General features: G+C 35.7%; 1 protein-coding gene across 1 annotated transcript; it reads right to left on the bottom strand.

Moving 5' to 3' along the window:
- Nucleotides 1-10,473: 10,473 nt before the first annotated feature.
- LOC114457989 (nuclear RNA export factor 1-like) lies at nucleotides 10,474-21,719 on the bottom strand. The gene is made up of 21 exons (XM_028440198.1): nucleotides 21,572-21,719; nucleotides 19,121-19,316; nucleotides 18,131-18,275; nucleotides 17,959-18,042; nucleotides 17,599-17,703; nucleotides 17,110-17,190; nucleotides 16,555-16,624; nucleotides 16,068-16,156; nucleotides 15,843-15,950; nucleotides 15,636-15,745; nucleotides 14,924-14,960; nucleotides 13,464-13,532; nucleotides 13,250-13,305; nucleotides 13,030-13,137; nucleotides 12,839-12,897; nucleotides 12,232-12,347; nucleotides 12,107-12,149; nucleotides 11,936-12,014; nucleotides 10,921-11,103; nucleotides 10,779-10,839; nucleotides 10,474-10,703 (listed from the first exon to the last, which is right to left on the bottom strand). Exons 1-21 carry the CDS (start codon nucleotides 21,624-21,626, stop codon nucleotides 10,665-10,667), a joined length of 1,893 nt encoding a protein of 630 aa, XP_028295999.1. The 5' UTR covers nucleotides 21,627-21,719; the 3' UTR covers nucleotides 10,474-10,664.
- Between the last annotated feature and the right edge of the window lie 1,526 nt (nucleotides 21,720-23,245).

A 23,245-nucleotide genomic window follows, 5' to 3' on the forward strand; every position in this document is an offset into this window, starting at 1 on the left:
AACTTTTCATCAGATTGCTCCACGCTCACCATCTCTGCTGCTTCATCTAATCTGCAGTGTGTGTGTGTGTGTGTGTGTGTGTGTGTGTGTGTGTCGCGGGTGCTGGCACGTCGCCTTAGCCAATCATAATCGCTCACCTTGTTTTTAACCTGCCTCCTCTTGCTGGCACATGTGTAAAAACACTGGCTGTGATTGGCTACCATGAAACATGACGCCGCCTTAGCCAATCATAATCGCTCACCTTGTTTTTAACCCACCTCCTCACAACAGTCGAGTCAGAAGCCGGGGATGCTTTCGGATAACATTTTATTTAATCAATGCATGTAACGCACCGCATTTAACGTTCAGTAACGATAACGGCGTTGTAACGGCGTAAAAAGTAATTAGTTAGATTACCCCGTTACTGAAAAACAAACGCCGTTACCTAACGCCGTTACTTTAAACGCCGTTATTCCAAACACTGGCAGTGTGGTGGGTATACGAGGTTCAGAACTGGGGGAGGAGTTGTCTACAACCCTGCACGACTGTGTCTGACTGGACTTCACCCATTGCAGCCCATTAGAGCTATGTGTAGATAGTGGATTGTGTTTGAATTTAATGTTGCTGTTCTACTACATAATTTTGGTTTTAGTTTCTATTTTTAGGTTCAGGGCTTTGTTCCTAGAGGTTAACACTATTATACGATATATGCTTTTGCAAATAAGTAGGTTTTTAGTTTAGCCAGGGCGGGCTCACTCAATAGGCAGTATTGACAAATGCTAAGGGCGCCGTGGCGCCAGAAAATTATGGAAAAAGTACGTTACTTGAACTGCTTTTATTTTGAAAACCTTCCGGCCGCACCACTGTTTTCCGCCTCCAAGATGGGGTCATGGTTGTTCTAAGTTCTGGGTGATCTGCAACCGAGCCACACTTGTGTTAAGTTCCTACGTGAACCGGCTCAAAAGTCCTGAATTAAATCAATGGATGGACGTGAATTAGCCTTTAATCGGATTCAACGGTGAGTTTATCAATCAGTTTGGTTTTTAAGAATAGAATCTTTAAAAAAAGATATCTTTAATTTTCCTGTTTTTCTTCTAACAAAGTTATGTCAAGGTATAGAAAACTATTATTTCTTTTTGAAAGTTAATAAAGCCAAAGTATAGGTTTGATATACGCTTTTCATGTATTGTTTACACCTTTTTTTTCCTTGATGAACTTACGTTTGTATATTTTGTAAACCAACCTTGGTTTTGTATGGGCCCAATTATGAAAATAAATGATTATGTTGTCCAACTTAAAATAACGATTGTGAACAATCTGAACATTGCAATGATTTTATGAATATACTTTTGGTTATTATAAGTGCACTTAATTTGAATTGATGATTGTAAATATGAAAAATGTATTTCTCATGTAATGATAGATTACGTGATTCCTAATTTATGTTTTGACCTTCTTTAGGTCAGTTTTTTTTTTTTTTTTGTACATAGTTTGCAAATAGTTGTATACAAGTATTTTGTACAGCTTTTGTATATAGTTATTGCGTATTATAAATGTATAGATTTTATTTGTTGCAAAATGTGGTTATTTAAATTTGATGTTAATTGTTGTATGTATAATATTTTATTGCTATTATTATTTATTCACAGGATTTTTATTTTGTGGTAAAGATATTGATATTCCTTTCAAAAGTCCTGGAAAAAACAGTCGCATCACAAGTCCACTCCCACCTCTCCAATAACAACCTGCATGAGCAGTTCCAGTCCGGTTTCCGGCCCCATCACAGCACTGAAACTGCACTACTCAAAATAACCAACGACCTCCTTATGTCAGCAGACTCTGGACTCCTATCCATCCTCATCCTCCTCGACCTGAGTGCAGCTTTTGACACCATCTCCCATTCCATCCTCCTCCATAGACTTGCATCCATTGGTTTATCAGGCAGACCCCTGGACTGGTTTTCTTCATATCTCTCCGGCCGCGCCCAGTTCATTCAGTTAAAAACATCCCAGCCTTCTCCACTCTCCTCCGGCGTTCCCCAAGGTTCTGTCCTTGGTCCAATCCTCTTCATCATCTATCTTCTTCCCCTCGGCCATATATTACGGAAACACAACATTCACTTTCATTGTTATGCGGATGACACCCAGCTCTACCTCTCCACCAAACCCATCTCCACCCTTCCTCCCCCCTCCCTCTGTGATTGTCTACAGGAAATCAAATCCTGGTTCTCCTCCAACTTTCTCAAACTCAACAGTGACAAAACTGAGGTTCTCCTCATTGGTTCCAAATCCACTCAATCCAATAACATAACTCGGTCTGCATACTTTCATCTTCAAAACATCAACCGCCTCCGTCCCTCCCCCACCTCATCCAGCACTGCCATCCTGGTCCACTCTCTGGTCACTTCCCATCTTGATTACTGTAACTCCCTTCTCTCAGGTCTCCCCCAAAAGTCCTTACATAAACTACAACTGGTTCAGAATGCTGCAGCCCGGATCATCACCAGAACACCTTTCATCCACCACATCACCCCTGTTCTCCAACAACTCCACCGGCTCCCAATCACACACCGCATTGCTTACAAAACTCTCCTCCTAACCTTCAAGGCCCTCCATAATCTCGCTCCTCCGTATCTCACTGAACTCCTCCACATAAACATACCCAATCGGACCCTCAGATCATCTTCCTCTCTCAGCCTTCTCATCCCTCCGGTCCGCATGATCACCATGGGGTCCAGAGCCTTCAGCCGCTCTGCCCCCCACCTCTGGAACTCCCTCCCACCTGACATCCGAAACATTGACACTCTGACCATCTTCAAATCACGTCTCAAAACCCACATGTTCAAACAAGCCTACTCACTCTGATTTCCATCCACCACACTGCAAAACTTCTGTTTTTTTTTATAATTGGTTTTTAGTAAAAGTGTTACCTACCTCCTTTTTAAATCTCAAATTTTTATGTTTTATATTTACTGCTTTGTAATTCTATGTTTTTATTGTTGCTATTTTAACTCTGCTTGTAAGGTGTCCTTGGGTTTTTGAAAGGCGCCCACAAATAAAATGTATTATTATTATTATTATTATTATTATTATTATTATTATTATTATTATTATTATTATTATTATTGTTATGTGTCATATTTTTGTTATTTCTTGTTTTTTAATCATCTATATTTTGTGACATGTTGTGTTCTACATTAAAGACAATGGTAAAAACAATTATATTCAATTTCTTTGAATTAAGTAACTTGCCGATGGGGGGGTGCCAAAGAAAATCTCTCCTAGGGTGCAGCATTGGGTAGAGCCGCTCCGAGTTTAGCCTTAAAGTTGGAGAGGGTAGCAGCCTCCTGTAGTAAGACTGGGAGCTGGTTCCAAAGGGGAGGAGCCTGGTCGCTGAACGCTCTGCCTCCTGTTCTACTCCTAAACACGTTTAGAACTTCCAGTAGACCAGCAAACTCAGAGCGGAGTGATCTGCCCGGACAATAGAGCACTACCAGGTCTTTAAGATACACAGGAGCTTGATCATGTAGAGCAGGGGTGCCAGGGTGAAAATGGTCAGGGGGCCAAATTTTTTTCAAGTGAGACCTCAGGGGGCCGAATTACAATTACAATAACACTGACTCAACACATGGATATGCTGCTTGAAATTATTCATAAAGGCCTACACATTAAAAAGAAATTGCATTGGCACCACAATAGCCTCACAATGAGGACTACAATCATATTTATTGATGGCTTACACATGAAAACATGCCAATGCATAATTAGGCCAATTAAAAGAAGGCCAGGCCCAGTAGGCCTAAATGAGTCACAGAAAGTAAGTGTCAGAATAAAGTCATCCAACAATAGGCCAAGTGACTGAATAACCAGTAGGAATTAGTAAAACAAAAAGATTCTTGAAATAATATCTTAAAACATTACATTGGCTCAATAACAGATGACACATTAACTTTACCAGTCATCATCACCAGTAAACTCCAACCCACATTTCCACACACCCATGCCTAGTGTTGTGGTGGTCGAGACCGGTCTTGGTCTCGAGACCAAATTTTGAAGGTCTTGGTCTTGTCTCGGACTCGGGATTTTCTCTCAAGACCGTTAGAGACCAGCACGAATTCCTGATCATTTTAAATCTGTTTATAATGTGATAATAACACGGAGAAGAACGGGATAAAACAATCTTTTATTCATTCTTTAATCCACCCCGTATAATGACCACAACCTTCCTTAATGTGACTGAGTGACGTGTGTGACACACTCGTGTGTGTGTGTGTGGCTACGGTGTCAGTTTGGACCGTGGAGCAGAAGGAGATATGAACTAATCACCAGTAAAAATCCCAGTAAAACTCCTGAAAACAATCACCAGTAATAAATATTATCTCCCTGGTAAAGACAGTAGCTCTAACAACTGGTAAAATGATAAACTGGTGATATTACAGCCTGTGAAGTACGGGGGACGCACTTAATCTGCCTCTGGGTCCTAGTGCCAGCCGTCTGGTGAAGCATGTTTCGTTTACCGAGGTCTGTGTGTGTGTTTAATAAGTCTGTGTGTGTTTAATAAGTCTGTGTGTGTTTAATAATCAATCAATCAATCAATCAATCTTTATTTGTATAGCACCAAATCATAACCAATGGTATCTCAAGGCACTTTACAGTAGAGCAGTCTTAAGGACGGACTCTTCATTTTATGGATACACACATATGCATATATACGTATATACACATACATATGTATCCCACACCCAACATGAAATTCATCATGGCGGCAATAAGTCTGTGTGTGTTTAATAAGTCCGTGTGTGTCCGTGTGTGTCAGCATGTTTATGCCTCTCTCCATCCAGTCTTTTCATTATATCCATGTCTTTTAAGGCTTTTATTACATAGTATCAGCTGTAGTCTGGGCCGCCGCCATCTTGGATTATGTCGTCACCAGCGCGTCATCAACACAAGTTGCACTAGTGCAGAATGAGTCAAATAACTGTAAAGACGTCTTATATTAGTCTATTATCTTTTTAAAGTGGTGTTTTTTTTGTGGCTTTAGACTCATTTACATTTATGTATATAATATGTTCCCCACAATATAAACAGGTTCACAATATAATTATTTTTTATAGTTTCTGTTTCTACTGTATCCATAATAATAATAATTCTCAACAATTATTTAGTTTCACATCCACCTGTAGCTCTTTGTTTTTTACACTGATGACAACTTGTTTGTAGTTTTATTTCAGAAAGTTTCACTTTTACAGTTACAGTTGGAAACCTTTGTTAATTGAATATTCTAGTTACATTACAGCAACCAAATTAAACTATATCAACTAAGTGAATTAATAAAAATAACCTGTGTAAAGGCTTTTTCAAACTAAAAAATGATCTTGTGAAATCTGTGACCTGCACAACTCAAAGAATCAGAATTAAGAATCATTATTTCTTGGCAGAAATACTTTTAAACACTTGCTGTACATTCAGCTGACATAAAAATCTTGTTTTCAAATATGTAGAATAATTGTGAATTTATCAGTAGCAGTAGTAGTTTTAATATTTTAGTTAATTTTTTGCAGGCACCTTTTTTGTCCGTCAAATGTATTTAAAATAAACTATAATTAAAGAGAGAATGTTATTTAACTGTTGAACCTTGTCATAGTTTTATTTATTTAAACATTTTTTTAAATTGAAAAAAAAAAATGTTTATGGTCTTGGTCTCGGTCTCGGCTCCCGAAAGTCTTGGTCTCGGTGCATTCTGGTCTGGGATAGTGTGGTCTTGAACACAACACTACTGTGCGCTGTCCTCTGCTCACCATGAACCAGAAAGGGACAGAATTTGGACAGGCTTGAAACATCCACTGTTGAATCAATCATTTTTCTGCACAATAACATTATATTTGATACATGGATTATGTAAATAAATCTACAAAGAGGTCTGAACACATTAGTCCAGTTTTAAAGTCTTTACACTGGCTCCCAGTCAGCCTCAGAATAGACTTTAAAGTTGTGATGCTGGTGTATAAATGTGTGAATGGGTTTGGTCCAGAATACATCAGTGAGATGTTAGTCAGGTATGAACCCAGCAGGTCTCTCAGATCTATGGACACAGGTCAGATAGTGGAGGTCTGGTTCTGTTCACTCTGACAGTGTTTTTGAGGTTTTGTTTATAGATGGGGCCGTATGTCCCCACAAAAATAAAATGAGTTTAAACCTTATAAACTAGAACAACCTTTGCCCTGTGCTTTGTCTCAGAGCTCATATATATGATTTTTTCAAAACAGATTTGAATATATATATATATATATATATATATATATATATATATATAGATTAAATAGAAAAAAATTAAAATAAATAAATATATTAATAGTACACATGTAAATATGCGACTGTTTTATGGTGTTTTCAATTGTTAATTTAAAAAAAAGACAAAAAGGAACAAAAACGGATTAAAACACAATACACAACATTGACAATCAAAAACCAAACATCAAAACATCAAATAAAAAACAAAATAAATCGGAATTTACTCAAAACATAAATTTCTAATGATTTTTAAATAGCAAGGTTTCAACCTTTTAAATAGTTCGATGGAAACATGTAATTATTGAGAATTAAAAATCCTTATTTAAAACGTAGAATGACTTTTGTTAAGGTGTTTGAGCTTAAAGGAGTCCTTTATGTGTGAACATGAACGACACTTATATCAGGTCTGATCATCAACGTCCTCTCTGAGGATACACTTTATTCTCTGAACACATGTTAAACACTATACAGTACGAGAGCGCCCTCAAGGGGAGAACATGTGTTATAACACTCAACTTTTACAATACAGTCACATAGAGAGTAAGATATATACAATCTTAACAACTTTATTATTATTATTATTATTATTATTATTATTATTATTATTAATGTTATTCTTGTTGTTTGTGGGCCTAAAGTATTTCCAAAATTTATCCGGAATTATTTATTAGTTTTTTAGCTTATTTTTATTATCATTATTTATTTTTTATAATTATTATGAATTAAATTCAATACCTGAAAACTCTAATTATTAAGTAATAATTCATACCTTATTTTGATATCAAATATTTTATTATTGTTGTTATACATAAAAACATACAAAATAATTAATATTTAAAACAATGACATCGTCTCAATGATACATATTATTTTCTTTGATGTCTGCAGTGGAGCGCACATACTCCACACAACAATGTCAGGAAGTTTACTTTGTCCCAAAACAACAAGTATGTGAAGTCGGCGCTTGCGCACTCTGCAAGTCTGTTATTCAAGTCTGTTCCCATGAGTCTGTACCCAGGAGTTCACAACTAATAATAATAATAATCTCAAATAATAAAAATAATAATTATATATATATATATATTTGTTTTCAAAGTGAACTGACATGTGTTTTATTTGTTTATTGGATTAGGTTAGGGTCATAATCTCAGTACAGAGGTAAACTCAGTACGTGACACCAGCCACAGATATCATAAGGGTGTGACTAATGGCTGCTTAAATGTGATTTTGAAACATCCAGGTTACCCTTAAAATTAGCAGCATTTCACAAACAAGCGCTTAACTATGAGAAACTGCTTTTCTCTCACAATTTTACCTCCATAACTCAGTGTTGTAGAATAATCGAGCTGTGACTGTTAACAAGAAATCTCTGTTTAAAAGTGATTGGTAGAAAAATGGCGTTTGTTTTATATATGACGTGTTTCACCCTGATGGTCTCTTTTTATCATATGAGGCTTTCATTATCAAGTATAATGTACAGATTTCTCTTAATGGCTACAACAAGGTCTGTAATGCAGTTCCCATTCCTTTTCTCAGACTCATTCAGAACATTATGCTTGCTTATCATAACCTCACCGCCTACTTTAACTATTGATCAAGTTATTCTTGTTGATAAAAAATAGAACAACTAAATTGTTTCCCAAATTTCAATAAACAAATGTTTTGTCATTTTAATAGAAATATTAGACATGACCTAGAAAACTCATTTAAACACAAACCTTTTTCTTTTTACTAATCTTACCCTATTGCCCCAAAAGTTAAAGAAACACATTTTAAAATTATTTCTGGCTTATAACCTGTTAATGATTTTGTGCATAAAAGGTTCAATTTTGACACTGAACCCTGCACTCATCCTCCACAGAAACAATTGAACATTTATTTTTTAGTTATGTAAAGACTAATGTTTTTGAACTGACATTCACAGCTGACTGTCTCTAAAAATCAATGTACCACCTTTTCTTCTAAAGACATCATTTATTTCATGGACAATTTGGACTCACGTATCTCTGATGTTATAAATGTTATTTTAATAAATATTTTATTCATACTTGTAAATGCAAAGACTACTCCTGTGTGTAATGTGTTTATTATTTGGTTCACTACCTACTTCAAGTCTCTTAAATTAATCAAACATACCAAAAAAACATCCAAAATGTATAAAGAAATTAAAATGTCCTTGTTCTTTTAAGATGCCATTGCCTTGTATGTGCCCTTTTCCTTTTGTCTATTAAGCATATATACATTTTCTTTCTTTCTTTATTGTTTATTTTTTGTTTACTTCTCCAGCAAGTGCCAGAGTGTATTATTGTACCCTGATTTAAAATGTATATGTATTGTATGTATTGTTTGTAAAAATAAAAAAATAAAAATAAAAAAAAGTGTTGCAAAAGTATGGGAGGCCGTTTAGGACAAAACTTCTTCCAGAGCATGTTTCTACTGCTCTATATTCCATTGGCAGCAGGCTTTAAAAAATGTCAACTTTAAACAGCAACATTTATTTTGAAGAATTTACAGCTATAGTTTTTAAACCAGTGAATAAAACCCATAACATCACTTTTTGTCTGATTCAGTCTGTGTTTCATTAACTGTAAATCCTAGGTTCCCAAAGTGGGGTACAGGTACCCCCAGGGGTACGCAAACTGTCATGGGGGGGTACATGAATAAAAATAAAAATTAGAAACAAGAATATAAATAGAGCAGCAGTCAGGAGCCTCCATGCATTGGCACAAATGACACATTAGCCGATGTCAGACGACCCTCTAGTGGTGACAGTGAACAATCTCAGCAAAAATGTTTTAATTATTATTAATATGTTATTCTCAACAGGATAGGTCAAATTCAGAGACAGATGTCACTGTAAGGCTACATTGTATGTGACATTACATCAGTGGTTCCCAACCTTTTTTGTGTTGTGACTCCATTTTATTATCATTTTTTTCTTTCTCCAATTAGCGTTTGATAATGTTTGTTGTTGCCAGGATTAGTGCTCAAAGTGACAAGATGCACCAGCTCAGATATCCTTATACCGTTTATGCTATTTTTATACTTATTTCATTTCAACTAGATTTTTATTTATACTGTCGTCTAAGATTGTTTTGTATATGGTGTTATAATTTGAATTAAAAAAATAAAAATAAAAAAATCTTAAAAACGCATATTTAATCAGTATTTTTCTATTATAATAAATTATTAGACATTTTAGAGGACCCCATTTGAATTCCAGGCGACCCCACATGGGGTCATGACCCCATGGTTAAAAAACATAATGGAATGCAGTGTTTTTCAAGTGTGCAGTGGTGGGGGGTACATGGATTCAGGTTAAATGTCTGAAGGGGTACGGGACTGTGAACAGTTTGGGGAAACACTGTAAATGACAAACCATCATAGGAGTCTGTTGTTGACTAGGGGTGAGTATTGGCAAGGATGTTGCAATACGATACGATATTATCACGATATTCTACCCAGTTAATATCAAAATTAAACGTAGAGATGAAAAATCAAGTTGCTGTATATGTTCATCAGTAGATATTGATCAGTCAGAGGATGAATTGAGTCAAAACTATTTGCTTCAAAATCTCCTTTTTATTATTTATTATTAGTGTTTTTACACATTTTCACTGAAAAAAAGAAAATACAGTGTTACACACTGACATCATAACATAAAGTGCAACAAGTTTCTTTTCACTAAAACTACTGTGTAGAAGTCTCAAAGTAACCATGACAACATAATGACGGCATTGTAACAACTGTAAGTGAGAACATTAATGATAAATCACCCTGAGTTACTGATAATGCACAAAAATAAGAACAAATAATTTCTCCTATTGTATCAGTTTAAACACTGATCTGAACAGATTATATGAAAATAAAATGTCTGTGAATACATAAATATTGCAGGTATTACACACTGCCATCATAAAATCAAGTAACCATTGCAACAAATTGAAAGCATTGTAACCACTGAAATATTGCACAAATACACAAAAATATTAATTAAATAAATAAATAAATCTATTTAAAATCAGCACCCAAAAAAATCTCAATATACTGTGAAATCATTTTTTTTTCACACCCCTATTGTTGACCAGTAGTTTAACTAGATCCACTCAGCATGGAATAAATAAAAAACAGGGTTTTACATGTATTGTAATGGTAGAAAACAACCTGAACTGGAGTGGGTACAGAAAGAATGAACACAATTATCTCACTAACAATGTGATTTTATTACCAATAAAGCAAGCTGTGGTTTCTGTAGGGGGTCAATGAACTAATGTAACTAAAAGACTCACGACCCAACAGTATTCAGGTCAAATATCTGATGAAACGGTTCATATGAGTTCACTTTAACTTTATTCTATACAAAAATACAAAGACTGTTTTTCTTTCTTCAACGATTTACTTTAGGAACGCCACGTCTGGGATCTTTCCCGCCGTCTGAAACAGAAACAGTTGCTACTTTAGACATCAGCACATTTAAACCATGACGTGGATTGTTTAGAGTCGTGTCACCTTTAACTGAGTGAAGATTTGTGCTGCTTTGTTCAAGTCCCACTCGTTATCCTGCAGACACCTGCAACACACAGACAGTGTTTACCAGTGAGCTGTGACATTCATCCCAGTCTGGTAGACGGCATTAGGAGAGGACACCTACTTCAGGGACCATTCCAGCTTCATGCCTGACTTCAGGGAGAAGGTGCTGAGCATCTCCTGCTGTGGGGCAGTGAGGGTGGGCACTGGGCTGGAGGAAGGGGTCGGGGCAGGCGCCACAAAAGCTCTGCTGATCTGCTCCGTTGTAGCCATTCTGATGAAGAGCTGGTCGTTGATGATGCACAAACTGTTCAAGTATGAACGAGGACCACAGGGTTCAAAGGTTAGAGACTTTCTATGGTGTTAATATTACAGTGTTATAGGGCCACACCAAACATATTGTTACCTACATATGTGTAGAACTGTACATATAGAACTGTAACATGGTTTATCAGTTTAGCATTAAACTATAATTGACAATTTTGATAGAATTTTCATGGCAATTACAATTAAATAGTCAATTATCTGAACTCAATTACAATATAATCATGATTATGACAGCAAGAGATCTTTTAAAATTACAATTATAATTATGGCATAATTGTAATTATCAAATAAGCAATTACAATTATAATTGACCCCAACCCTGATTATATTGTGCTACAATACAAACAGATGTTGGTTTGATATATTTGTTAAAAGTTGTTTGTTATAATTATCATTATTATTATAATTATTGATATGAGAAATAAATATGGTAAATTGGAATATTTTGAGATTATATTATTTAATATTTATTACTGCACAAAAGTACTGAAAAGTGGTATCGTTGAGTACCGATACTGATTTACGAGTACCAAGTATCGGTTTAAATGTGAAAGGTGCCCATCCCTAGTAATCTCTACAATAACAATGGTTGTTGTGTAAAAGCATTATGGTTTATCATTTTCTTTTATGGACAAATAAACATACATTAGGTAAATATAGGAATACACAGAAAACACACGTGGTGAAACAGTATTTACTGACATGAAATTGAACATGCAACCGTTTGTTCATTCCAGTCATACTAGTGGAGGCAAGCATTATCTGAAGCTACAGCTGCCAATCAGCACTTTGGTTTTAAGTGTGTAACCTACCCAGAATTCACTGCTGGAACTGTGATGAAAACTCTGGAGAAGGCCCTTGTAGATTCTTTAGATTTATCATCTACAACAACTGAAAAACCACAAAAAACCCAGGAAAGCGTTAGTGAGCAACAGATGAGTTGCAGTGGATCTTCTTAAAACCATGACGACTAAGATACTGACCTTCTTTGAAGACTCCGCCCACTGTGAATGACAGCAGCGTATTCTGTGAAAACAAAGCAGTTTGGCTGAGTGTGAACAACACAAATGATGTAACTCAGTGTGTGGCAGATCAGACGTGAACTCACTGTGTAGGCGTTTACGTCCACGGTGAAAGAGGTGATGTCATGCTGAGTTTTTGGCAGCTCGTTGAGGAGCGCCACCACATTCAGCCGTTTGTGCTTTAGCAGATGGAAACGCATCGCTAGGGCAGGTGAAAACAAGACAAACATCAGGTGGGCTCCATCATTACTAGGGTTGGGTATCAGTTACTACTCGCTACTTTTTCAACGCTTCTGGTGCTAAATCATTACTTTAAACTAACTTCAAAATCTCAAAATGCCCTTTTATTTCCAGAGCCAAATTTAACACATTTAACTAAACAAATAAACTATTATTAGATCAAATTCACATCAGGGTTTCCCACACATTCATTTATTTATGGAGGATAATGTCATGCACCTTCTTTTAGGCCATGTTTTGTGCATGTGCTACGGTTAAAAATGAGGCCATTGATCAATGATCTGAGCAGCGGCACCGACGTCATGTGTATCAAGTAATGTGTGACACCAAAATCTTTGTTCTTATTGGACCCGGTTACTAGCGTTTCCATGGGAACTGGTCCCACACTTGTTCCAGGTTTCGGTACCCAACCCTAATCATTACAAGTCATACGTTCACTTCAGGAGAACTTACTGGAGTCTTTGGTCCTCTTCAGGTTTCTACTGTCTTTGAAATATTCTCTCAGACCGCTCCTGAAAAACAAAGCCAGAACAAAAAAATCAGCACCACTCAAAGAAAACGTAGCCATTTAATCAAAGTTATACACCTGTGTGTGTGTGTGTGTGTGTGTGTGTGTGTGTGTGTGTGTGTGTGTGTGTCCTTACCTTGATGGATTCTGGACGTTGTACGGTGTTGTTAGTGATAATAATGCGTCATCATGGTAGGCCCCCAGCAGTGACTGTCTGTCTCCAGAGTCGTACACACTGTAGTACCTGTGAAACAAACAAAACACACTCTGCATATCAACACCAATCACTGATGTCATTTCCTACTTATTGTTAGAAACGCTGTGAAGCGACATAGAGAAAAGTGTTAGAAACTCACTGTTGCAAAAAGCGCTGAATGTAGACTTTAGCGTCATCAGAGCCAAAGCAGCTTCCCTGTGTGATCACATGGTCAACATTTAGCAGGAGAAATGAGACGTTCATTACAGAAAAGGCTTGAATCTAAAAATATAGTGGCTTCTATATTCTTGTACTTTGACAAGTGACGTTTTGAACACAACAGACACAGACAATTCAGCATCACACTGACTAACCTTGCAAGGTGGGAGAGTGGTGGGTGTTTCCACATCAAAGCCAATGTGTGGGGGGAGGTCATTTCCATCCTGATGAGGGACAATACACAGTTTAGTACAAGTTGGAAAACATCAGTTCATTTGGTGATTATCTGGTGTTATTTGAAACACGACTGACACTGGCCATAACATTATCCTTAAAAACCACTGGACCAAAACACAAACTAAACTCAAGGTACCAGAACAAAGCCAATCTGTGACCTCTGAACTAATCTGGTTGGTCCAAGTGGATAAAAAAAACTCAAACTAAATGAACCAGTAATAATAAATATATAGTGACTGGTACATCATACTCAGGTCTGAAGCTGTGGAACTCATTATCCACAGAATTTAAAACCATATCTGAGTTTAAAATGTTCACTTCTAGGGTTTAGTCTTGGCTGAAAACAAACCAAAGTAAATAACACTGAGTCTGTGTGAATGTATGTGGGATCGTGTGTGTATGTGTGTGATTGTAAAAAGTTTTATACAAATGTTGTATTAATGTATTTTATTATTGTAAATTGTGTAAAAAGGCCCAATCAGGGACATGAGCTGTGAATTAGCATTAGCTAGAAGCTCTTTATGCGTCACATCAGCTGTAAACCTTTATTGTAATTATGTTGATTGCATCGTCTCTGAAAAATAAATAAATAAATATTTGGGGGAAACAAAACTACTTAATTATTTGAAGATTTTACATCTTGTAAACAAGTACAATATACTGTACTTATAGCTGCTAGATATGATCTTTTTATTTTTTAAATCAGATAAAGACATACTGTAGACCTTAGATTAATATATGTTAGATCACTCTAAATGTAAAAGGTTGAAATTGTTGCTTGAAAGTTGATTTCATTCTTATCAGGATTTCTTGCGTTCTTCCCACAGGCAAGGAAGACAGTGGTGGTTTGACTCCATTTATGTTCTGGTTTGTCCCCGTGACATCACATCACTACGTGAGGCAATCAATTTCAGCTGGATATATAGAACTTTCTGTGTAAGCCCCAAAATACACTTCTACCACTGTTTTGCCACAACGTTCAGTCTGTGAAAACACCAGAATTGTGTTGAGAAGTCTATTTGACAGAGTTTTTAGGGACAAATGAGAAATCATGATAAGAATTAAGAACACCTCTATCCTTCCATCTATGGGACTCCACATCCCACAATGCAATGCACAAAACTCAGAACAAACTTTCAAGCTGCAATTTCCTTTCTATTATTTTGTCGTGCAATTGATCTTTGAGTCATAGATCTATGGAGGCCTACACCATGTCTTTTATCTGATAGATAATTATTGTTCCCAGCAGCTTTAACACAACTGATAATTGACAAAATGACGTTAAACACTAAGGTCCTCTAGTATCAAAACTATGCTGGTAGAAATGAAGACTGAGTGACCATAAACTGCTGATGAATGAATGAGTGAGTAGACCTACCAACTTCAGAAGCTGGGGAAACTTCTGGCACACAGCACTGGTATGGAAACAAAATTGAAAAGCAGAGAAATTAGTATGAGAATTCATCTTCCTCATTGTTGAATATACGCTAACATACATGACCATGTCCCACGTTCACCTGAATGCCCACCCTGGAGTGTACTTACCAGCAGGTATACTCACCCTCTGCCCCATTTTGGTGATACACACAGATTTGACGTAGCAAAGCAACATATACACAAACACGGTCTACCAGTTTGAGCTGAAAACTGCCAAACAAACGGTTTTTTCTAAAGAGAGAAGTGATGCGCTACTGGGAGAGGTGGTTACCACCAGTCTGGTCTTAACTCCTCCCCACTCTGGTGAAGATGCAGGGCAACCAACGAGTCACTGTCACTCAAAAACAAAACAGAGTCTTGGTGAAAAAAATATCAAGTACATTTTAAGTGCATTGTTAGACCCTGTGATTTAACACAGCCATACACAAAGCACTTTTCTCAATTTGGACATTGTTGGGTTTTCCTTTGTTTACAAGTTCTCCATCAACTGAGGGAAAATTCAGTTATTCATTAGGAACAAAAACACACAACAGCAGGTTTGACACACGTTGGTTGCATGCTGTGGGAAACTCAGATATAAGACGTTGGATTAGTAGAAACTGCCTTCGTTAAAGAAATCATCAAAACATCAATTTTGGATGAAGAAAACTGACCTGACGTATGAAGATGGGTCTTTGAAAAGGTCACAGAGAGGGTTTCTGACCAGCCACAGCTCCACCAGTTTCAGCCCCTTCAACTTGTCCAGCTCATGTTCGCTTTTCAGCTGAGGAACAAACAGGAAGCCGGTAGGCGTCAACACATGAACCTTCAACACTACTACACAAACATGACAATGAAAGCCTTGGAGCGGCCAGTCTCACGTCGTTGTGTGAAAGGTTCAGGGCCTTCAGATGAGGCACTTTGGTCACAAGCTCGCTGAGTTCATCCAGTCTCTGGATGCAGTTGTGACTGAGATTCAAGCTTGTCAACTGCAAAGAAAACATTGATTTCATTAGGTCTCGACTTCACTTTGATGATCTAACTTTTAAAGTATCCACAGTATATGAAGATACACAGATTGTTGCTGATTGTCGTACGACCGTTACCTGAGGAATGTTTTCTTCAATGATCTTAATGACGGCCTCCATGTTTGTTTTCCTGTTTAAAGCCACTTTAATATCCTGTGAGACCAAGTCTGTTTCAAAGTAAACATAAAAGTTTCAACATTCACGTCCACTTATGAAAGAATCCACAAGGTAATATTTCATCATGAACAACACAATTCAGAAGATTTAAAACATTTTAAGAAAAAAAAATAATAATAATAATAATACATTATGAAACCAACTGTAATCAATGAATAATAATTCTAACCACAAAAATGTAAACTGTATATAAAAGTATCACCTGGTGCTTCCAGCCTGTTAACCCAGTAACACATGCCATTTAGATTGTGTTTTAAAAAACAGTGATTGATAAATATTTCCACTATATAAAACAACACATCCCCAATAAAAGGTGTTTTCTTTGAGATGTCAAAGGAAGTGGCCAACATTGTGAATAATCTAATGCCAAAAGAGGTGGTGTGGTTACCTGGGTCTGTGTGAATACTGGTCAGATCCAAAGCTTGCTGTGAGCCATCAAAACGTTTTGACATGCATTGCTAGAAAAGAGAAGAAAAAACATCTTTAAAACAGTTCAAAAACATTCTTTTAAATCAGGGATGCTCATAGTTAACTATTTAACCATTAACAGACAACAACTTTGACCAATTAATGCTAACATACTACTTTCTGCAAGTCCTAAAAAACAAGATGTACTATTGTATGTACTATTTTGTATGGATGTTAACATTTGGCTATGGTATTATTATTTAAAATAACTCAAAATGTCCAGTAAATTCCTATACATAATTCCCATGAAAAGTTTCTATTTTAGAATATTCCCAATCTTAAATTCCTTTGAACATTTACTGGAAATCTTCCACCTCTTTGCAACCCTAATTGTGTCACACCAAATTTAACACATTTAACTAAACAAATAAACTATTAGTAGATCAAATTCACATCAGGGTGAAATTCACTCCCAGGTATTTGAACTCCTCCACAATGTCCACACTGACCCCCTGGATGATTTGTTATCACTGACCTTCAGATGCTCCAATTCTTCAACCTTCAGATTAGGGAAGAGGAAGTTGGGGGGATCACTGCGCTTGATGTGTACCGCCACCTTGAGGAACATCAGTCAAGAAAAAAAACATCACAAACTAATGAGTGAAAACAGTAATGTAGAGCCTGTGAGAACATTTAGCAAACAATTCACTAAATGCAAAGAATACATTTATCAGTAAACATTGTTCACTGTGAGATGCACTGGACAAACACTGAGACCCAGTTGGTGGTTTTGACTGTAGTTTTCTAAGAAATCCTTGGTCATTTTTAAGTATTCAGAAACATTTGTAATTGGTGTTTTCAAACTGAAGATCCTGAAGCTCAGTTTTCAAGCCATTTGCATGAAAAAAGTAATAAAAAAACATTTCTCATAAAGGCAGGTGTACGTGAGCTCAAGGCTGATAACAGATAACACAAAGTTCTCATAGAAGTGAGTTTGTGTTTCCAGTTGTCACCACAAACGTACCTTATAGCCATCACAGTCTGTGACCTTGCGAGAACACTTGCGCAGGGCACTGGCAGTAGTGAAATCATCAACGTAGAAATGAACGTTATTGTGGTCGTCATGATACTAGTAAATAGAAAAAATGCAATTAAAACATAGCATTTAGGTGATTGTTAGAGATATAAAAAGTATTAGTGATTATCACAAGTAAATAAAATAAAGGAAAAAGTGTTCAAACTCACTGTAATAATCAACGTATACAAAGGATGATAAATACAATGATAAAGCAAAGGCATTTCCTCCATACATCTCAAGTGATAAACAACATCTTTTTTATCTCAATCACTTATTAGTAAATGATCAAATCCTGCCAACACTCACCTGAATAGGAGTGTAAGGGATGGAGCAGATGTCCTGTAGAGCTGGCACTAACCACTTCTTGTCATACTTTTTGCCGTGAGGAATCTGTTGACAAGGCAAACAAATGGGGATCCTGTTAGACCAATCACAAAGCAGATTAACCAGATGTGAGTGTGAGTGTGAGCTTACACACCGTGATTTTGAACCAGCCTGTTCGGCTTCTAGTTCCTCCTCTGAAAGCTCCTCTCCCTCCTCCTCTGCCACCTCCACCTTTGCCTTGTCGCCAATCTCTGTCCATACGACCGTCTCCTTTGCAAAATTCTCTCCCATAAGGATTGCTGAACAAGACAAAATAATACTAATGATGATGATTTCTGTACAAGAGCAAAAGGCAAGTGACCAAACAGTTCTAAGGATTGTGGGTTTTCATGGAAAGTCTTTTCTGGTTGTAATGAGCCTTCTGTCATCTGCTGCTATCTGGTCTCTGAAGAATACTGCACAGTTATATCTAATTCTAATCCAATTTGAATTAGGTTCATTTAAACTAAGTTGATCAAAACGTAATCATTAAACCTGATCAGATTCAGTAAACCATTGATGCCTGAGAGGAAATATAGTGACATTAATGCTGTTCTCATACATATTTATATGACCTCTAAATAATTAAAAAGGAGCACTCAGAATAATCCATGTCACTACAACTTATATCTACCTTTTATTGTATCTTATTTTATTTTTGACATACATTTTTGTTTATTATGAGTTTTTTTATTTACCAGTATTTATTTTGTTTCCTCACATCAGTTAAAAACTAATATTTTCTTTAAGAAATGATAAAAATTTCTAAAAAAACTACATTTCAAAAATGTATTTTATATAGCCCTACTTATCCACAGACATATTTGAGACACACACACCTTGCTTTATAAATAGATGCTGTAGTAAGAAACAACATTGTGACAATTAAATGTCTGGGTTAAAACATGTGGGACCATCTCCAACTGTGAACCAAAATTTGAAAAAGCACGTCTTATTCACATTGGCTCGAGCGCTGCACAGCTATTAATTGTAATTAATTATATTACTAAGCTACTTTTTCATTTACAATGTATGAATTGAATGTTGTTTCAGGAATACCATGCCATTCTTAGAAAGACAACATTTAATGAAAGTCAACACTTACTATCTTGGCTGAGAACTGCTGTCCTGAGAGCTGTCACTCATGGTAACATCTCGATCAATGACAAGCCTGGACAAGAGTCCAGGTCCTCCAAATCCACCATGGTGGTTCCCCCGCTGCCGGTCTCTGCGGAACGACGACCCCTTGTAGGGGCCTCGGTGTTTGCGAACATGTAGGGGTGCAATTCTGTGATTGTCCTCTGTAAAAGAAAATCCACATCATTAACCTATAATTTTAGTGAGTTTAGTACACATGCATAGCCATAAATGCAATGTTACTAATAATGACAAAATTAATTCTTTCAGTTTTTGGTCTTAGTTTTTTTTCATTTTTGGTTTTGGCCAAGAATTTTCCTATAGCACGGTGCATCTCTATGCTTTGTCTTGGATTGTACAATGTGCAGTAAAATGTATTTTTGTACCAGCATTCAGTTGCCATAAAAAATACTAAAATTATAAATTTACGGTATAATTATATAATGAAATATTTTAATAAATGAATTGAATAAGCAAATTTAGTCAGTGAAATTAAATTAATCCGTGTGGTTAAATGTTGGTATATGTAGGGCTTTACTAACAACCAAAGATAAAGCAAATGTGTAATGTGCATAAACAGGTATTTTAATGTGAACCTTTTGACATTTGGAGACCAGGTGTAGTGGACATCAGGTCTGGTTCTGTTCACTCTGACAGTGTTTTTGGGGTTTTGTTTATAGATCGGGCCCTATTGTCCCCACAAAAATAAAATGAGTTTAAACCCCACAAACTAGAACAACCGTTACCCTGTGCTTTGTCTCAGAGCTCAGTGCACAAACCAAGCTATCCGCCTTCATAACTAATGCTGAGATATTACAGAACCTAAAAGGATCCATAGATTGCAGGTACAGTGTAGTTTGGCACATGGTTTACATGTATTTAGACAATATACCAGCTGTGTACAGTGACTCCATGACACTATTCCCAGCTCTGCTGACCTCCCTCCTCATTTTGAAGTCAAATTCCTCTAAAGGAAATCAGCAGATGTTTAATATTAAAGCTGAGCTCCACAGAAGTCTCTTACCGTTGAAATACGCCATGTTCCTGTGACCGTCTTGTTTTTAAAAAAACAAAAAGTCGGTCGAACAGTCCGAGGAAAAACAAGTTATTATTAATCCAAACACAAAGAATAAAATCCAACAGAAAGACTAATTCACACTGTATCAATGTATGTGAAAAAAAACACACACAGATGGCTGCGATATACAGCTGAAACGTTAGCATGTAACGACTTACTTCCTGTTTACAAAAGTCAACTGTCAGTGCCCAATCCTTACAACGCATGCGCATATATACGTCACTTCCTGATATGCTGGGACGTGATATTTGAATGTAAACAGACCATACGATGTTTTTTTTTTAAATTTCAATAGTACACAATTAAATATGTGACAGTTTTTTGTTATATATATATATAAAATATAAAAAATAGAAAAAAAATTAAAATATATAAATATTTTTACAGTTCACATGTAAATATGCGACTGTTTTGTTTTTAATTGTTAATTTAAAAAAAAAAGACAAAAAGGAACAAAAACAGATTAAACACAATACACAACATTGATAATCAAAAACCAAACATCAAATAAAACGGAATTTACTCAAAACATAAATATCGAATGATTTTTAAAGAGCAAGATTTCAACCTTTTAAATAGTACAATGGAAGCATGTAATTATTGAGAATTAAAAAACCTTTTTCAAAATGGAGAATTACTTTTATATTAATTTTTATTATCATTATTATACGATGGAGCATTGTCGTCAGTAAAAAAAAAAAATCCGTTTTCCGAATTAATATTATTTTTAAATCCGTTTTGCGATTTAATTTTTTTTTCAAATCCGTTTTCCAAATTAATTTTTTTTAAATCCCTTTTCCGAATTAATGTTTTTTTTTTAAATCCGTTTTCTGAAAAAATATTTTTTTTTAAAATCCGTTTTCCGAATATATATATTTTTTAAATCCGTTTTCTGAAATAATATTTTTTTTTTTAAACGGTTTTCCGAATTAATATTTTTTTTTTTAAATCCGTTTTCCAAAATGTTTTTTTTAAATCTGTTTTCCGAATTAATTATTTTTCCTGTGGGGATTATCTCGTAATTTTTTATTTATTTTTTTAAACACAGACTGGTTCCGGGTCAGAGTTCATCACAATGGCGTCATCCACAGCGCTGAATATTCATCCATTCATTGATTTTTACTTTTCGAGTTAGAATATAAAGATATTAAGGATTTGCAGTTGGCACAACTTTAACATTAGTGACGGACAGGTAAAGAGGATACTTTAGTTCAAGAGGACACAGTCGTCGTAAAGCATACTCGGAGCTTGGAGTCCTGGTTGAATTCATTAGCAACAACTACAATACTACGGGCAACTTCACAGATACCGGTGGATAATAATATTATTAATGATGCATACTTCCTGAGTGTTTGTGGAGCAGCTCAGAGACTAAACAGCTGTTCTGTGTGATCATGGTCCAGTGCAGTGGGGGCTTTGTCTTCTCCAGGATGGATGGAGTCTTCTCCAGGGTCTGTCATTCTGCCACCAGAGTCCAGCTCTGTGTCCACCACAGATCAGCCCTCTTTACCAGTCTGTACAAACATGAACCCCCCCACCCACCCAACAACCACAGCATGGAAGGTCCAGTTGACAGAATGTTATATATGTCACTCACATGTACAACACAAAACAATGTTTGACTGTTTGACCTACATAAAGATATTACATTAAAAAAGAAGAAAAACACTCATTTTCTAATGCTTTCATGTCTTATTTTCTCTACTTGAAGCACGTTATTCATACATACTGTATATCTGTGTAGTGTCAAATGTGGTGATCAATCAATTCAACAATGTTGGCCCTAAATGAACTGAAGCAAAGCAGATGAGAAAGTGTTTCATTTCTATTAACAACAGGCTGAGAGGAAACTTTGGTCCATGTGTAACACAGCAGTGATGGTTACAGCATTCATCCTCTGCTTCAGTGGATCAATCACATCTGAAATGAAAAAACAATAAAGCCACACATTTAATTTTCTTTTTCTTTTCTTTCTAGAATTATCTTTTGATAATGTTTGTTGTTGTGAGGATTAGGGCACAATGTGACAAGATGTGCCAGCTCAGATATTTTTATACTGCGTTTTATTTTATGTAGACTAAATTTGTGAAAGTGAAAGCATAGAATACAGTTATTTAAGTTTGTTTTGTGTGTGGTTTTATGATTTGAAAAATTATAATTAAAACATTTTAAAAAATACATTTTCATCAGTTTTTTTTTTTTTTTAATCATAAATTATTATACATTTCAGAGGACTCCATTTTAATTCCAGGTGACCCCACATGGGTTCACGACCCCAAGGTTAAAAAACGCTGCATTACATTATAGTGTGCAGGAGTAGGGGGTACATGGCCTCAGGTTAAATGTTTGAAGGGGTACGGACTGTGAAAAGTTTGGGAACCACTGCACTAGAACAATTGTTTACAGGAATTTAGTGAACAAAGCTGAGTGCTTTTTAACTGTAAATAATATGTATGTAAACACTATTTAAACTATAAATGAATAATTACGTGTCTGGTCATTTAAAAAAATATTAATTCGGAAAACGGATTTTAAAAAAATATTAATTCGGAAAACGTTTTTTTTTTTTTTACTGACTACAATGCTCCATTGTATTATTATTATCAATATTATTAATAATATTATTCTTGTTGTTTGTGGGCCTAAAGTATTTTCAAAATCTATACGGAATTATTCTTTATTTTTGTTAACATTATTTTTCTTTTTTAACAATTATTATGAATTGTATTCAATACCCAAAAAATCTAATTATTAAGTAAGAATTCAAATACCTTATTTTGATATAAAATATGTTATTATTGTTGTTATACATAAAAACATACATTAAATATTCATAAAATCTGGTCAGAATTTTTTTATTTATCACCAAATGTTTTGCCCAGAGCTCACAGTAAACATGGTGATGCTGTGTTTAGTTGTTATGCTGCAAAGAAGTGGAACAAACTGCCAGCAGAGCTGAAGTCAGCATCCATTGTGAACATTTTTAAATCACTGCGTATGATTGAGAGGGAGATT

Source organism: Gouania willdenowi, chromosome 24, assembly GCF_900634775.1.
Source record: "Gouania willdenowi chromosome 24, fGouWil2.1, whole genome shotgun sequence".
NCBI lineage: Eukaryota > Metazoa > Chordata > Actinopteri > Blenniiformes > Gobiesocidae > Gouania > Gouania willdenowi.

What these genes read in the sequence shown, in the direction of transcription:
- LOC114457989 (XM_028440198.1), bottom strand. Translation starts at nt 21,626, where the DNA reads ATGATCACACAGAACAGCTGTTTAGTCTCTGAGCTGCTCCACAAACAC. An exon ending in TTCCCCAGCTTCTGAAGTTG is followed by an intron (nt 13,533 to 14,923) that starts GTAGGTCTACTC and finishes GTCCCTCATCAG; the next exon opens with GATGGAAATGACCTCCCCCC. An exon ending in AACGTCCAGAATCCATCAAG is followed by an intron (nt 12,898 to 13,029) that starts GTAAGGACACAC and finishes TTTGTTTTTCAG; the next exon opens with GAGCGGTCTGAGAGAATATT.